Source organism: Nyctibius grandis, chromosome 14, assembly GCF_013368605.1.
Source record: "Nyctibius grandis isolate bNycGra1 chromosome 14, bNycGra1.pri, whole genome shotgun sequence".
In the NCBI taxonomy this organism is placed as follows: Eukaryota; Metazoa; Chordata; class Aves; order Nyctibiiformes; family Nyctibiidae; genus Nyctibius; species Nyctibius grandis.
This window is the reverse complement of record NC_090671.1, coordinates 7,040,197-7,057,336: the sequence shown is the minus strand read 5'-3', so window position 1 is coordinate 7,057,336 and position 17,140 is coordinate 7,040,197. Positions and strand designations below refer to the sequence as shown.

Here is a 17,140-nt window from a genome sequence, read left to right as displayed (position 1 = left end):
CAGAGTACAGTCCTTGAAGACCCAGTACCCAAGGGGAAGAGGTCAGACAGTAGAATGTAGCAGTTTGTTTTCTGATGATTTCTAAAGATCAATGAATACGCTTCCAGAGAGCTAATTATTGTCTTTTGCTTTGATACAGCTGCTATTGACGAAGATGTTGTGAGATACAGTTACGTGAAGAAGAAGGGCTATGTGCGACTTCACACTAATAAAGGAGACCTGAACTTGGAGCTGCACTGTGATATGGTACCGTGTGCTTCATAAGATGAATCTCTCTAGATAATAAACAGACGAGGAGCTGGCAATGGCAATGTCCAAAGAAAGGAATAGTGTATAGTTATAATAGATACAGATAAATAACTAGCTTTCAGTTGTTTTGGTGTATTTTCGTACATACACAAAACTTCATTGTAAAATGTGTATGTATTATTTTATATATTATATTACTACATGTATAAATGTTCTCTGTGAGTAGTCACATACCGTTTAGTGGACTACTTACTACATGTCAAGGTACATGTTTAGAGCTTCAAAGGGTCAGGATTATAGTGACCCAAACAGTGACAAGGAAGGTAGAGAGAAAAAAGAAGGAAGAGCACAAAGAAGAAAGAATAACCCAAGGTTACCCAGCAGGTTACTGGCAGAACCAGGAAAAGAACCTCAGTGAAACTGAGAGCAGTCTGTCAGCCCGAGTACATGTAGTTAAGATCCCCAAAGTGGTTAGATTTGCTTCTAAATCCTGACCTTTACAGAACAAACCTAAATGAAAACCTTAGAATATGTTTTTTACTTCCTGCTGTCTCAGTTCTTAAGGCTTAAGTTTTCAAACATCTTCCCTTTGCCATTAAGAAGTAGACGTTTATTTTAAAAAACAACAGACTAGAGATTTTTATAGTCAATACAGTCTGATTCTGGGGGAAATCTGTGACTCTTAAAATAATAAACATGGCAAGACTTATGACAGACGGATGAGTTGTGGCGACACTGATGTCTCGGACGTCATGGCTTGCTAGTGTGCTTGCTTATTTATTTGTACAACTACATCTATAAAAGGAAAAAAGTTTTCAATGTAAAAAGCCCAAACCTTCCGTTGTTTATTGAGATTTTTATCTCAGGAGATTATAGGCCTGAAGGTAGATGTTTTAGGAAGTTGAAGGATGTGAATAGGGATTTAAATGGTAAAACTTCTGTTTGTTGTGACCCTCACAGAATTTAAGGACAGTGGTGCTGGCTAGGAGCTGGGGTGCCTGGGTGAAATCCAGAGGTGCACTGGGAGAATGCATCCTTTTTTGCCTGGGAGAAAGAAAAAGGAGCAAACAGGACAAGCCTGCTAGCTTTCCCATCTCTTCCTTTTTCTCACACAAATAAGGAGCAAGATATGTGTAAACATCTCAAGTTGATCTATGGAAACAGTATGAGAATCTCCACAGCAGCCTACCGTGCTAGTAATTCTGTAGGTCCCTGTCATCCCTACAGGTGTTTTCCATGCTCTTAAATAGTAACACTATGCAATAAGGCAAAAAGCAGAGGATGTTAGTATAGCAATATTTGGGGGAAGCAGCAGAATGAGCAGATTGCATTGAATCATTTGTGTTGCCATATGTTCTCAAACTGGCTCCGGGCTAACGCAGGCTGACTGCAGCTATTCTTACCAGCGTGGGTTTTTTGGTCACATGTGTGAGCAGTGTCACTCAGTCCTGAGGACCCAGTCTCAATTGCCCATTATAAACTTCCTGTATGATATCCATTGTGTTTCCTTTTTTCCAGATGAATTCCTATTTAGCTCCCTTTCTCACACACTGCTTCCTCGTACACATTGGAAGTGTGCACTGTTTTACACAACCAGACCTGCTGGAACACTGGCCTCTAGCCATCTGTTCCTTTCATTTCTTTGTGTCGATTAGATCTGTGTGAATTAAGCAGACCTTTGGCACTGCAGGGGGGGAAAATATATATATTTAGAGTAGGTAGGAAAAACTTGCTGCTTTAAGGAGGTTTTCACAACATCCACTTTAGGACATCATCCTGGGTCTATTAAATCAGTTCTTCCGGGAGGCACTTGTTTTTCTCCCTTTACTATTATAAGGAGTTTGTGCTTCTAACTTTGGTTTTCCTGAATCATACTGAGGTTAGGAACATAAGGTAGCTCAGTGCAGATAGAGCAAACATCTTACAAACATATGACACATATATAGGTCACAAATATATACACAGATCAGCTACAATGGATCTATTGAGATTGCAAAGATGGACATAGAAAATAGGGAAATGCCAAAATCAAGCCTTTCTAAACACATCCAGTTCATCCTGCTTGTGAATATGCATGGTAATAGTCTTAATTAATCATATGCCGAGTTTTTAATCAGCTCTCCTGGCTTATTCTTGTCCTAGCCATAGGACAAGAGGACATAGACTCAAGCTTCACCAGGGGAGGTTCAGGTTGGATGTTAGGAAGAATTTCTTCTCAGAAAGGGTCATTAGCCATTGGAATGGCCTGCCAAGGGAGGTGGTGGAGTCACCATCTCTGGATGTGTTTAAGAAAAGACTGGACATGGCACTTAGTGCCACGGTCTAGTTGACAGGGTGGTGTCAGGGCAATGGTTGGACTCGATGATCCCAGAGGTCTCTTCCAACCTGATTGATTCTGTGATTCTGTGACTTTTCAGCCTTTGTGATTTTTTAACGTAGTTGGCATGCTTAGTAACCCGGCTTTTCAGAAAGAAATGGAGGTACAAATTTCAGCCCAAAGCACTTTTTTGATACACACTGAGATCACCAGCAGATTTGGGACCCCTGGATTCAACACACAGATTTGTGCTACTTGAGTGAATGAGAGAGATGATACAAGTGTTAGGTTGTCACTGCTGTTTGAATTCAGCCAAAATACGTGTGATTTGGGGAATTCAGACATCTACTCTCTCAAGAAGCACAACTGCAGGAGCAAGTATATGATTTATACAGTAGTGCTTAGCTTCTCTTTTTAAAGACTGAACACTGCCTGACTGGTTGTTGTCTTGACCTGACCACAGGCTCCTGGTTTTTTTTTTTTAATTGTGGTGCGATATCCTGTGCTCTGGTTATTATGGAAGCCACCGTAGCAGCGGTTGTATTTGCACAGTACTACAAATACATGATTGTGAAATGCTTTAGGAAGCTTGAGGATGAAGTTACTATATAAATATGACAAATGAATACCTGTGTCCGGAGGTAGGACTTGCAACATTCAAATTACATTTTAAAATAGTCTTACGGGTTAGATTGCAATATACACTTTGAGAAGTCTCTTGCTGAAATAGAGAAGACTGTGTGTCTACTGAGTCTTCAATTGTATTTTCATGCCTATGGGCTGTCTATTTAAGCAAAATATTCTTGCAGTTGTGCTCTCAGCAGTCTGCACTGCTTCTGAAGTCTGCCCAATATCCTCTTTGCCTTCAGTACGCGTCTTGGATTCTTAATCCCTCTCCCTTCACAGCTCTCCTGTCTCCTATTCTTTCTTTCCCTTGTTTTTTGTGAGCTATCTGGCAGTATAGATTGTTTGGAGTTCAGTCTATATGTATGCATGGAAACTTTTGTTTAAAAATAAATCTAGGGATCTTCATACACTAGTACTTTAAGGTGCCAATCAATAAGACTGATAGTGATGAGATTCTTCCTAGCACCAAAAACCTAATCAAGAAATGTTTTGTATTGATCCAGGGGAAGAAGTCAGTGCTGCAGTGTGATTGAAGTCATCAGTTACTTTGTGACAGGATTCAGAAAGAGAGCATGAAATAGGGCTAGAATCCAGATATTTTCTGTGTTTGAAATCACTTGTTCAGAGCACCAGAAAACTTCAATTAAGTTCCAAAAAGATGATGCGTGGTGTAAGTCATTGACCTGAGAAAAGGCAATAAAGACTTCGGAAGATAAGCTGGATTTTTTTCCACCCTTCTGAATTTGTACCTCAAATGAGCAAAGGTACAATGCTGTTCTCTCTTTGCATCACAGCAGTGCGTGTAGTGCTCTTAGTTGCCATTTGTTTTTTCTCCCGGTCTTCTTATTCAGATACAGTATGTTCCTCCTGATGGGGGCTAATCAGATGGCCGTTTGTTAGGGACATTTTCCAGGAAGCTGAGTTCAGCTGGGCATAAGCAACGTTTGTTGTATATACTAATTGGAAACAAATTTACAAAAATTCTACTTGCCAGAACTAATTCTGGCGAGTACAGAAGATTTAACAGCATCCAACAAGTGTTATTCTTTCAGCTCTAGTCTTATGCATTGCCAAACAAATAAATTATGAAAAAATAACTGATGAAAAGCAATGAATACCACTGGATTTCTTATATTTTATTTACTGTTATTTTTCTAATCTCCTCAAGTTCTTTTAGCTGCTTTAATCAGGATGCTGCTGGGAAGAACTGTCTATATCATCCGTATATATTCTGCTGTATTGGTGACTGTAGTGATGCAGTTATACCTTGCAGGTGGTGGAGCAGTCTCTTAAGGCAGGGTGGAGGCTTTACCCTGTGCAAAAAGTCAAATTCACTTGGGTTTGGAGGTGGAAAAGCAGTGTGGTGTAATGCATAGAGTGGAGAACCAGGAGCTGGTAAACTCTGAGTTCTGTGCCTTTGCCATGGACTTGCTGCATGATGTGACTATGTCATTTGGTTATGGATTTTTTTAAAATCAGTGGCATCCCATTTTTTATTTCACAATGAGCAATAAATACAGGCATAATTTTGAATTCCCAGGCAATAACATGTGTCACAGATGCCTGATTGCTGGAGGGCAGCTGCACAAATAACCTAGGCTGCCTGTTGGAATCAGCAACCCTGCATAAGAATAGACAGAGTAGCAGACTCCTAGTCTCTGCACCTGTGAAAGGGAATAAAAATTCCTGCTTTTGCCTCTAGGTTGCTTTGAGACTTTCTTGTTTAGTGCTTGTACTTTTTTTTTTTCATTGTGCTGTGGAAATATATATATAAAAACACTTAACACTCCAGAAGACCCTGCCAAAATGATGAACAGGAGGTTTGGTGTACTATCTGCCTTCTCTCCTTTATGAGTTCTCCTCATACAAGTGGTCACTGTGGGGTAATGATCTGGTGGTTAAACACATGCCAATAGCGGTAATTGAATATTAATCCGTAACTGCCATGGCAGTTTTTGTAAATTCGCCTGTCTATCTCAGGTTTAATACTTTAAGGTTTAAGGGCAAGTTGGCATAAGAAAGAAGAATGTGAGATGGATTTCAAAGCTCCATCCAGCACTCCACAAATGCTTTTTGAGGTTTTAGGACCTGGCAAACTCTGCTTAATGATGATGTCTTGGCATAACTATCTGAAGAAGCCATTATTCTACAAACACTGATGTTTTAATTTTTGAGGCCCTCTGACCTGTTAAATACGCCTGTGATCTATAAATGTGTAATCCAGCCCCTGGTCTTTGAAATCATCTCTCCCTTTGTGTGAGGGACTGTTCTAAAGATCAGAAGCATGTAAACTTCTTATCCATTTCCAGTGGGAAAGAAGTGAATTGCTGAAAAAATCCTTTGACCTCCTGGCATGACGAGGTTCCCCAGCCTTCCTGAATCTCTCATTTTCTCTCTGATTTAAACATCTATTCTACTGACTTTCTGTCAGCGTCATTGTGGCACTGTCTGGCAAATAACTGGCTGATGTTTTACCATTGTCTTGTTCAATCAGTAATATGGTTGTAGGGATGAAGTACAGTGGTCTTGGCATGGTTGTAAACGGCTTATTTTGTATTTTTTCATCAAAGTAGGTCTTTGTAGGAAGAGCTGCAACTTTGAACGTTCTTGTCAGCAGAAACTAAAACCAAACAAAACTGTCCTCTTCCAGTAGAACAGCTGGATAAAAATGTTTGTTGTTCCCAGTGTGTCTTTATCTCAAAGCACTACAGCAGCAGACAGATCTATTGCTCCTCTGTCGTTGGGAGTGAAGTGGCTCGGTGCAGCCATATTGACCAACAGGTTGTTGCTCTGAAGTGACTAGAAGCTAATATTTAAAATGTTTTTAACTTTGGGGGCATAACACCCATGCTTGAGAAGGGAGAAATATTTCCACATGAGATGTTAGTAGGAAATGCTTTATCTGGATGCTGCCATCGTGCCCTTGTCCTCAGTGCTGTTTTGCAGCAGTGAAGGGGCTGTGGGAGTCCCCGATGTCCCCTGCTGCCCATGCTTGAATGGGACATTCAATGTGGGGTTAAGGAAGGTGCTCAGGCACCTCCCTGTGAACGCCTCCCTGTGCCGCAGGGCTTGCTGCCCCCCTTGGCTGTCTCTGCAGTTTCCTGGCAGCCTTTGGCCTTGGGGAATTGGTGGGAAGGCATTTTGCACATTTGGACCTTTCTACCTCCCCAGCCCCCCTGACAAGCTGGATCTGGGGAGGGAATCGATTGTTATTGGATTGTGTCGCTTGTTTTTTGACATTTGACAGTGCAGGCATCCCGTACCAGCTGTGTCTGCCACTTAGTGATCCCGAACCCGAGGATGAGGTGGGTGGTTTGGAGTTGCACAGCTGCTGCTCTTCATCTTCCTCTGACATGATTCTTGTTTGTACCTTGGCTCCTCTGATGAGAGCGGGGTGACCTTGGCAGGCTGACAGCTACCAGAGCTTCACTGTCTAGTGTGGAAGTGCTTACAGGTTGCATCTTCTGAAAAGGTGGGATTTATGTGCCAGTTGCAGACTGACGAAATGCCAGGGAGCCGCTGCGGGACCTGCGATACTCCACGTTTTACAGCTGCTGGAGGTTACTCAAGCAATTAAAGTTGTGCTGTCATTTAGACTGTACCTAGTGGTGCTATGCTGTGCTTGTTGGCAACCTCATCAGCACCCAGCCCTGCACCGCAGTGTCTGACAACCTCCTCAACCCTTGTGTGACTGACAAATGTCAGAGGGGATGAGAGGATTGTTTTCTTTTCTACCACTGAAATAAATAAAAGTTAGAGGAAAAGTAATGACTGCAGCTAAGGATGACAACTCTGCCTCTGGAGAGCTAGTAGTTAACAGTGACAAAGTAGGTGAGTGAATTAGATGCCTTGTTTAACTTGAGTTGTGCTCAGCTCAACTGATTGATTGTCCCCGTATTTGCAAAAAAGTGAAAAGTAAAACTGGAGTATGTCGAGTTTTTATTGGCATCTTGTCTAAGCTGAGCATCTTGCTTAGACTTTGAAAAGGTTTTTTTAGCATCATTAATGTCAGTACTGTGGAAGAAATGCTTTTGAAAGTGAAATTAGCTATCTGCTGGAATCTTTGCTAAATAGCTAATTAAATTATAGTGAGTTTCTGTGTAATGAGAATGCAATAATTCTGCTCTTTGTTCTAAGCAAACTTTGAGGCTTTGAGGTAGCAAAATAGGCAAATGTTTTCTATCAAGTCAACAATCTATTACCTGAGGCATAGTTTGCTTGTTCTGATTCTTTTTTAATATCAGTAAGAGTCTGGCCAAGTGTTTTACCCCACAATGCCCTGATGCTTTCATCTCTCCCAGTGCTCTCTCACTGGAACTGTGCTCTTCTGATTATAGATCACAAATTGACCCAAGCACCTTTGCTCTCACTGTATGACCAGGTTGAGAATGGTGTCCCTTACATGAACTGTCTTTTTTGAACTGAACCACCGTAGGCAACTGCCGTTTGCCACCATAACCTGTCACCAGCTCAACCCTTCTCGCACGTAGAGGAACTGTTAGCAGGAGAGTGGAGCTGGCAGGGGGTGATGTTCAGGTCCATAGTAAATGTTTCTCCTGCAGGAAATGGGCTTCCTGCAGTGAAATTCTCCCCATGTTTTTGCAGTGGACTTTGTGGAGTTGTGGATTTTCTTGTCCCTCTTGCTCTGGAACAAATGGAGTGTGCTCCTAGTCCATTGGTGCAATGTGAAGCAGGGTACCTTAAATTGCCTTCCAGTACAGTATTATGCTTTGAAACACACTAGAAACATTTATATGTCCAGTTTCTCTCCATGACTTAGTGGAGAGAACAGACACTTGCACCTGATAGATGGTGATTCCTGAAACTGCTCCATTACAGTTGCCTCTGACTAAGCCCTAAATAAAGCCAGGCTTTTATTCGGGTGAGTTCTTTCCTGTGGGATGGGTAGGCTATGAGGATTGCAGATTGAAAGGGATGGGGAGAACTGAGTTTAAACCTTACCAAATCACCTCTTTATTGGCTCACGCATTAGAAGAGTTGCTAGAATTAACAATTACAAGAGTGGAAATGCGCTATGTAAAGAAAAAAAATGGACTAAACCAAAACAAAATCTACCTTGCATTTTAAAGATCTATGTTAAAAAAATTGCAGGCTCATTTGAAGCTTTAGAAATTTCCATTACTAGTTCATGCCTCTTAGTAGCGGGATTCTGGCATTTGTGTGATAAGATTAAAGCTGTAGAATGCAATTATAGTTTGTGAGGAGCGAGTTTTTCATTATTTCCGATTATTTCTGCTTTGAAATGTAGGGTTAATGAGCATGTATCAAGGCTATGTAGTTTAGTGCAACTACTACAGTTCATCCAATTTAGAGAGACAAAAAGAAATAAAAGGGAAGTGGAATTCACACGAGGAAATGATACAGATGTGTGAATGACAGCTTCTGAATGCTTAGTGTGAAATTTCTCTACAAGGTTAATGCAGATCCTCAAGGGATGGAGCATTTTGAAATGATTAGCTCTTCACATAGTAAAGCCTTCTTTCCTGCAGTCATGGCAACGACTCAGAAGCTCCTCTCTTTTCCCATCTCCTGTACCTTGGCAACAGGAGTGCCACAGGTTTTTAATCTACTTCGGGTTGGCTCTTCAGCTGCCCAATACAAATCCCGAGTTAAGGTAACTTTTACAAATGTAATGACCCATTTTAACTGATGAGAAAGGAGAGCTGCAAACTGAGAAATCCGATAGTGACCTGGCTGGGTTAGTCTTCCCCCTCAGGTCTCGGGATGCAGCAAGAGAGATGACTTTTGCCTGGTTTGGAGCCACCCTTGCTGGCAAAAAGGAAACAAAAATTGGCTCGGTTAATTCTTAAAAGTGGAACAAGATAAAATCTGCATTTCTGCTAGAACTTTATAGTAAGGAGTCAGGGTTTTTTTTCTGTTTTGCTTTGGTTTTCTAAATTGTATATTCCTTTCTTCAGTGTTTTCCCAGTATCCACAATTTCACAACCAGTCTCTTGTCACTGTTGTGTTTGCATGGTCGTTCTTAGAAGCAATGTCTCTTTAATTCTGAAATTTGTCTGGGCCTAGTAACTGGTAGAGCGCTGGTATTTCCATGTAGAGTTACCTGCTAAGTCTGTTAGCTGAATGGAGACTTAAACATAATTAGAAAACTATTGGGCTGTTGCTCCATTAAATATACATGTCTGTGAGCCAAGCAAAGCGTTTGTGTCATCTTCTGGGATAAATATTCTTCTGGATTCCTGTCTCAAACCGTTTATTAAAATTTCACCACTTGTCTTAGGTGTGAATTTTCAACAGTTGAAAGACAGTTATCTGGCATCTACAAAATAAATAGGGAGCACAGTTGGAGCAGGAGACTCATTTTTGGTATAAGTAAGATTTTTTTTTTTTCTTACTGTTTGTCACTTGGAGAGAGAAGTGTCTTTAAGTTGAAGGACATCATACAGAGACACTGCATTCACTTTCATGATCCCAACTTGACTGCAGAAAAGGAGGATTTCTCAGGGCTGTCCTACTACACTCTTCGGAGAGAAAAGCCTTCCACAATTTTTAAATTTGACTTCTTAGGGCTATCACTGCGTCCTTCTGAAAAGATATTGCAGTAGATTTAAAACATGACCTTTTTTCTGTTGGTGGCTTTCAGATCAACAGGTTAACAAATTAAGTTGGCATTTTCCCCTTGCCTTTCTTGCATGTAAGTCTTAAGTCATAGTCAGCAGATTAAAATAATTTAAATCATTTCCTGCTTAATGTAAAAGGAATAAAGAGGGAAAAGTTAGCTTCTGCTGTTGAGGTCAATTTGAGACAAGAACAGCCAGAAGTAAAAAGAGAGCCTGGAGCCCCTTGTCAATAATGAGGCAACAAGAAACTGGCATTGCTTCCTGCACTTCTGCATTTCCAGGTGCCTTGACCATCCCCTTGTCCTTGAGGAATGGTGTGAGGCAAGTGGTGTGGAGGAAGTTTCTGAAGAAGCAGACAGTTTTGCATTCCAAGACTGCTAGTCAGACATCTTCCACAAGATCTTACACTCAAAGTCAGGTTTGTTTACATGTATTTCTCATCAGTCTTTGTAGTTGGAACAAAGACTTCAAAGACTGGCCTTCTTTGTATGGTCAATGCAGAACGTAACTTCATTACTGAGGATCTACACCTTCTCCATAAACCTCAAGCCTTTTTTGCCTGCTTTGGACAGGATGCTGCTTTAAAAAGTCCCTGCAATGTGCTTGGCAGTGTGAGATTTGGCAAGAACATTAACTGCTTTGATTAAATCAGATAATCTGAGCCAGATATTCTAGATCAACTGCATGACTGAAACTGGGATTTATTACATATTGATTGCAAACCTTTTTATTTGTGTCTACTAAAAAGCACCATAAAAGGTATTGGTAATGTTGCTAAGGAACTGTTTACCTGCCAAATGTATCTGTATGATGCATGAGGTGACCATGGGAACCAATTTGGTGGCAATTATTTAAAGAAAACCTTTCAGAGAAATGATTATTGCATGTATGCTAAATATTTCTGCAGTTGCATTTGAAAAGCTTGTTTCTGGGAAAAGGTATAATAACTAGAAATCCATTTAGAGAAAAGGGTCAGCATAAGTCCTGCATAAAAAATACATTACTAGAGCCAGGTTCTTTGATGTATATTTTACAAATCATGTTTTGAAAATAAATAGGAAATCTGTATTGGGTTATTAACTTTGTGCAAATTTAAAATGGTTTGGTATGTATTCTGAGGGGACTCAGTCTTTTGCCTGATTTCCTTTTTCTTAAAAAATTAATTACGGATTGCTGTATTCCCCCCAGAGAACTTATTAACAATGTCTCTCTCTCCAAAGAGCGCTTGGTTCTCGTGAGATAAAGTGCCTTAGGCTAAAAGCTGCTGATTCCATTTCTGATTCATAAAGAATTTTTTTTTAAACTTATTTTTATCCTTACTGACATTTTTGAGTGATAACTAATAGCACTATGTTAGGATCAAGGCTGTTACGATATTGTCTTATAAAGGATGCATACGCTGCACAAATGATTCTTCAGGGGTTGAATTTTACTTGAAAGGTTATGTACAAAGATTGTTTTCAAGCATGTATGTCCAACTCAAAGAAAAATTTTCAAATTTGCTATAAACATTGAAACTGTAGGAAAACCTCCTATTGCTTGAAACAATTTTTATGGAATATATTTACTTACGAGCTGCCCTCAGGATGCTACCAAAATACATGTCCTAGTGGCATTCTACCGTAAGCCCATTATGGTACCATTACCATTTTAACCCAGTAATGAATTATACAGGAAATCTGAGATAATAGCTGGTGTAAGATTGCATTAGAATTTGTTTATTCTTCCAGTTATCGCCCAGCTGACTACTGTCATCTATATCTGTGTAGAGTAATTAAGAAGGAATCATTATAAAGACTTTATAATGGCAGGTCAAGTTTGTTTGGATAATTAAGAGACATCTCAGTGTAAATAAAGAGGGGTGAGAATGATTGTGTTTCAGATGAGATGATATAGGAAATTGAAGTTCTGTATGGTTCCAGATGAATACTTGTATGGATCTGCTTTTAAAAAGATAGAGATTATTTCATCCTTAAATGATTGTAATCGGGCTTGCCTTATTTTTTTTGCTTTTAAGTCACTTCAGGTTGCGTGGCTCAGTCTCCCTCTGTCTCTCTGCAGCTCTCAGACCAAGAATGGTGTCACACCAATGCAAAGTGAATCAGTGTCTTTCAGAAAGAGTCTTCAGTTCTTGCGTGTGTTCATTTACAGACGTTGCCACTCGTGCTGGGGCTTTACTTGCAAGCCCATACAATAATAAGGATATTTTCAAGGCCTGTAACAACTCGGATTAGTTAGATGTATTCTTTTGTAAAACTGGAATATATTTATGTGCATAATCTGCAGTGGGGCTGGAAAACATGTCCAAGTATAGAAAACAGGCTGTTTCTGTACTTGTGTTTGTACATCTGAAGGTATTTTAGTGTTACAGAGAAGAGAATCTGTACAATTATAGTAAAAGGATAATTAGGTAGACAGTAAAGTTTTTCAGAAGGTAGTGTTTGAATGCCATGGCTCATAAATTCAAATAAACAGCTTTAATTCGCACTGTAAAAGCAAATTAGAAGTTGGCAATATATTTAGCTTTTTTTTTTTTTTTTAGATTTTTGAAAACCAGTTGTCTTTTTTATTTTTCCTATGGTCCAGTGACTTGTGGGGTCGGCCTCATTTTTAGTTCCAAAAGGTGAAGAGGAGCAAACCCTTCTCTCCCAGTTACCTTCCATGTGCTCACTTTGAAATAGTGAAGTGGAGAAGTCAGGTTCTTTTCTTACTCTGGGAAGTTGACTTTTTGCAGTGCTAAAGTCCCCCTTTGGAAGAGGATTATGATACACTGCTGGAACTAAGTTACTTGAAAATCTCTGAGTTTACCAGCTTTCACCATCATATGTCTACTGGGAGCTCACGTTATCTGAGCTAGTGTTTGACACTTCCTTGTGCTAATTGGAAGGTCTGGGTTTAATTTATTTAACACAGTGTGTGTCTCTCCAGTATACTTTAAAAGAGCATATATTATATTTTTTTTTCTGTAGACAGAGATTCATTCCTCTTCAAGTCCCGCATGACTGTTTCTTTGTAAGGCACAAATGAAAAGTGATTCTTCTAAACAGTGTGATGACCAATTTGATTGTCTAAAGGTATCGCTTAATTAAAATTCCATTTGTCTTTCAGACACCCCGAACGTGTGAAAATTTTATCAAGTTGTGCCAGAAGAACTATTATGATGGAACAATTTTTCACAGATCAATTCGTAATTTTGTGGTAAGTATTGAACAAATCCTGTGTAATGCACAATATGTGATGTCCTCAAAATATTTATTTAGCTTAATTCAGTTTTAGTTTCTTCCATGCATCACAACTTGGAATAGATGTCTATTAAATATGCCATTAGAACTAGGATTGTCCTAACTTACTAAATTTGTACTTACTAGTCTTTCTAACAACTGTCTCTGACTAATATTGTCACTTGGAGCATCACTGCATTTAGTAGTGCTTTTGCTGGCGTTCCAGACAAAGCCTTTGAGAGTCACTGCCTTGGCAAGGCTCTTGTTATCTTCCCCAAGCTGTGGGTGGGTGGTTAATGAACAGAAGGGGAGAGAGAGAGGGAAATGCTAATTTGGATAAGTAATACTGTGGCCTGCTGAAATCCCATTCAGATGAAACTTTAGAAAGCAGCTGAATTTCTGTTTCAGGTTGTGGTACTTGGATACTGTCAGACCATCCTTTCCTGAGTGTGCTCCAGGACTAGGTGCCCAGGATTTCTTTGTGAAGGAGTTAAAGAGCACCTAGTTAACCCGAAAGTTGACTTTGGTAGTCAAACATCTTTATTTGCACAGGCATGGTCTAGGCAGCTTAGGATATTGTAGCTGTCCTGTAGCTGCCTTTCAAAAGAATTAACAACCTGATCCTGAGGGCAGAGCACATCTTTCAGGGGACATCACTGAATGTTACATTCCATCCTGTCATCCTAAATAAAGCTTTTTTTTCTTTTGACAGCACTGTATATCTCAGTTCATAGTTAAACTCACAATTAAAATTGTACTTGTGTGCTATTACTGTGAAACTAAATCATGTCACACTCCCTGTACTGGCATTAGAATATAGAATATTATTTCTGTAGATCCTGCATGTGTATACAGTGATTCATTTTGTTGCTCAAAGATTGGTTTCACATGAGGATTTTCCCTACTGCAGGTAGTGAGGAGGATACTGGGAAATACAGATTCGGATACAGAAAATTTTCCATATTCCCTCATTTCTTGCCTTCTCATCATGTGGAGGATTGGTAACAAAATTTAAAGCCTTTCAGTTCCAAAAGCAATGCCTCATCAGTTAAAAAGCAGGTTACAACTCAGCACATAATAGAAAGGATGATCTGGTTAACCCATTTGGAACTGTTTATTTTCCCTATTTACCCACAAGAGACCTATTATTTTTATAAAACTGTCATTCTTCTCTTGGATAAGTAATTTAGGAGATGACAGCCAGCTGATAAAAGAAGATCCAAATAAGTAGTAATGGTTTCCTTGTTGCTAACTTGTCAACATGACACAATATAGAAGGAAGAAAATTGAGCAGAATTGGTTTTTATGGCTTGTATTCAGTGTCTTTCACACAGATATATATGTAACCTATTGATTTAATTTTAATTCTGCAGATCCAAGGAGGTGATCCGACTGGAACAGGAACAGGTAACGTTGAGTTTGAATCAAGTAAACTGTTTTCACTTCATGTGCTGTGTTGTTACATTTATTTCCAGACACTCTGTAGATTAAAATTCTCTAAATGATGATATGCAGTACATTGTGAGTATTTCTACTTTAAAGCAGAGGTTTTATCGTTATATTTTTATGACCATTTTAACTATGCTCAAAATTTCATCCGATGTATTCTCAGTCTCAAACTTGAGCATTCTGCATGTAGAATTCTTGTTGGGTCTTTGCTTCCTTTTTCTTCCAATAAATAAATAAAAATTTTAGTGATTTTACAGCTGGCCTTCCAGGGCAAAGAACAAAGGAAGAAACAGATTCATGCAAAGTTGCTTTCAAATTCAGTGTTAATGAAATACTTGAGACCTGCCTTGGAATTGGGGAATGGCCAGATACCATCTGTTCTCCCAGCTAGTTGCCTTGCGAAGCCCAAGCTGCTCTTTTTCTAACTTTTGGGGATCACTGTTACTAAATTCTTCTGCCTGTTCTTTCTCACTTAGTTGGAGGTCTGCATAATAGTCATATCAGAAATGGTCAGGAGACACAGCAGCTGAAGGGTCCTCAGAGCATTGCCCACCACAGTAGATATGTCATGTAATATCTCTAGTTGTTGCTGTAAATTTGCTCATTGTCCACTTGCACCCTTTGTCTAGCCATTTGTAGATGGCCTCCACTGCTTCTCGCCTGGTCCTGTGGAGTTCTGTGCATTTTTATTCTAGTTCATACATGTATCACTTGTATATGCAAGCACTATATTCTTCTGTGTGTGCTCACAGGTCATGCAAAAAAAGATGTCTTTGTAGTTGTTAAATACTTTAGCTCTATTTACTTTGAAAATAATGTTAGTATGAGTTGCCCAACAGCTTTTCTTCTCCTGCATGCGATAACCAACAGTTGCATACTCTAAGATTTGAGACTAGTTAAAGGTTCTGTGTTTTGATGGCAAAAGCCCATTAACAAGATTTGTTACCATATATGCTTGGACTGTCAAAATAAATGTGATTTGATTTTGTTATAAGAGAAGTTTCGGTTCAAATCCCAGAAGACATAATTAGGAACATCTTTTAAAATGAGAAATTAAAGAGGTGTCAGGAGACGGGAGAATTTTAATGGGTTGACTCAGACACCTTTTACCCTTGTAGGGTGGAGTTCAGATACTGCTGTGGAATGAAAATTAACTTGCTGGTGTCATTCTTGTCTCTGTTTGTGCAAATGGTAGAAGTATTGTAAGACAGGACAATTAACAGTTGGCAGAGGACTGGCAGTGCAGCTGCATTGAAGGTCAAGACTCAGCTCTACTGGCAAAGCAAGTAGGAAGTAAAATGCAAATAAGTCCATAGGAGAAAAAACCTCCTATGTGTATTCTTTTATTTAAAAAAGGAGTCTAATGACCTCTAGTCTTTTCCATCTTGTTTTCCTCCTTGTGATTCTTAATTAAATATTAATATATTGCAGGCGAGATGTCTTGCAAACATCTGTCAGGACTATTAAAGGTGTAATGAAATAGACAGTGTACACTCAAATAGATAGGAGACTGTTTGCAATTCTTGTAGCGTCCAACTGATGCAACTATCTTCTTTGCAATGGAATTGGTTTTATTTTTTGAAGACAGATGAATTTTAGATATCCTTACTTAATCACTTACTGAATATGATAATATTACAAGAAAAAAATGTTGTAAATGGACTGCCTGGTGGGCTACTAGATTTCTCTTGAACTGTCATGTCTGTGTTTAATACTTACTTAAATGAAGCCGCTTAGACAGTTCACAGAGTGCAAGTAGTCTGTCAGGATTTGTTCCTGACTACCTGGTAGATCCTGGGCACTTGAATGTGAGGCAGAAATTTCACTTGCGTATCTTGAGCCACGTGCTGTAAGAAGGTGGCCAGACCTAAGCTGCCTGTCTGGCTTTATGTTCTTTCTGCAGCAGCCCGGCCAGAGGAAGGTACAGCAGTGTCAGAACATGGCAAACGTAGCGATGCTCTCCCAGGCTCCCATGGTGTAAAACTTCTGGTCCTTTGGTTTGCATGTTACTAGTGTGATCGCAAGCATTCATGTTAGGAAAGCTTGGAGAAAAGCAATGAGATTCAGTAGTTTGAACCTTTTTTACCTGGGTCTTGTAGGTTATTTGCAGTATAAATTCCCTTTTTTATTTATTCTGGCAGCTGGAAGGAATTTCAGTGTGTCTTTGACTCACTGCTGCTTAGAAAAGAAATAAATAGATGCATCTTTGAAAGCGAAAAAGTCCATAAGATTTAATGGTCTTTAGAGGTTTACTGGGGGAGTAAATAACTTGACTTCTGTAATATCAGAGAAGCATATGAGAGTATAACAGGGCTTTCTTCGCAGATATTTCAATTGGCAATAAGGAAGACTATTTGGAGTTTACCTTTTAAACCTCAAAAAACTGCCAGAATTGTTTCTGTTAGAGCCTTTTGTAGGAAGAACTCAGAAAAAAAAATAGAACATCCTTTGTTTCCTCTTCCACATAGAACCTTCTGCTTTAACTGAAATTTTCTGGCTAAGAGGTTTGGGGTGTTTTTTTGTTTGGTTGTTTGTTGTTTAAAAAACCCCCACCTTTTCCAAACTGATATGTGGAAGATGTATTAAGTCTGTATATATTTTTGTTTTGTTGTATTTATTTAATTATTCCTGTTCATCAGCTCAGGAACTAGAACAGACTTGTTCCAAAATCTTCC

The 17,140-nt window shown here is 39.4% G+C and overlaps 1 protein-coding gene across 1 annotated transcript in view; it reads left to right on the top strand.

The window, feature by feature from the left end:
* PPIL2 (peptidylprolyl isomerase like 2) overlaps positions 1-17,140 on the top strand; it is a 73,064-nt gene that overhangs the window by 32,747 nt on the left and 23,177 nt on the right. The window contains exons 12-14 of the mRNA XM_068412530.1: positions 140-246; positions 12,904-12,993; positions 14,390-14,423. Of these exons, the coding sequence (XP_068268631.1) occupies positions 140-246; positions 12,904-12,993; positions 14,390-14,423 (231 nt within the window). The remainder of the gene's footprint in view (positions 1-139; positions 247-12,903; positions 12,994-14,389; positions 14,424-17,140) is intronic.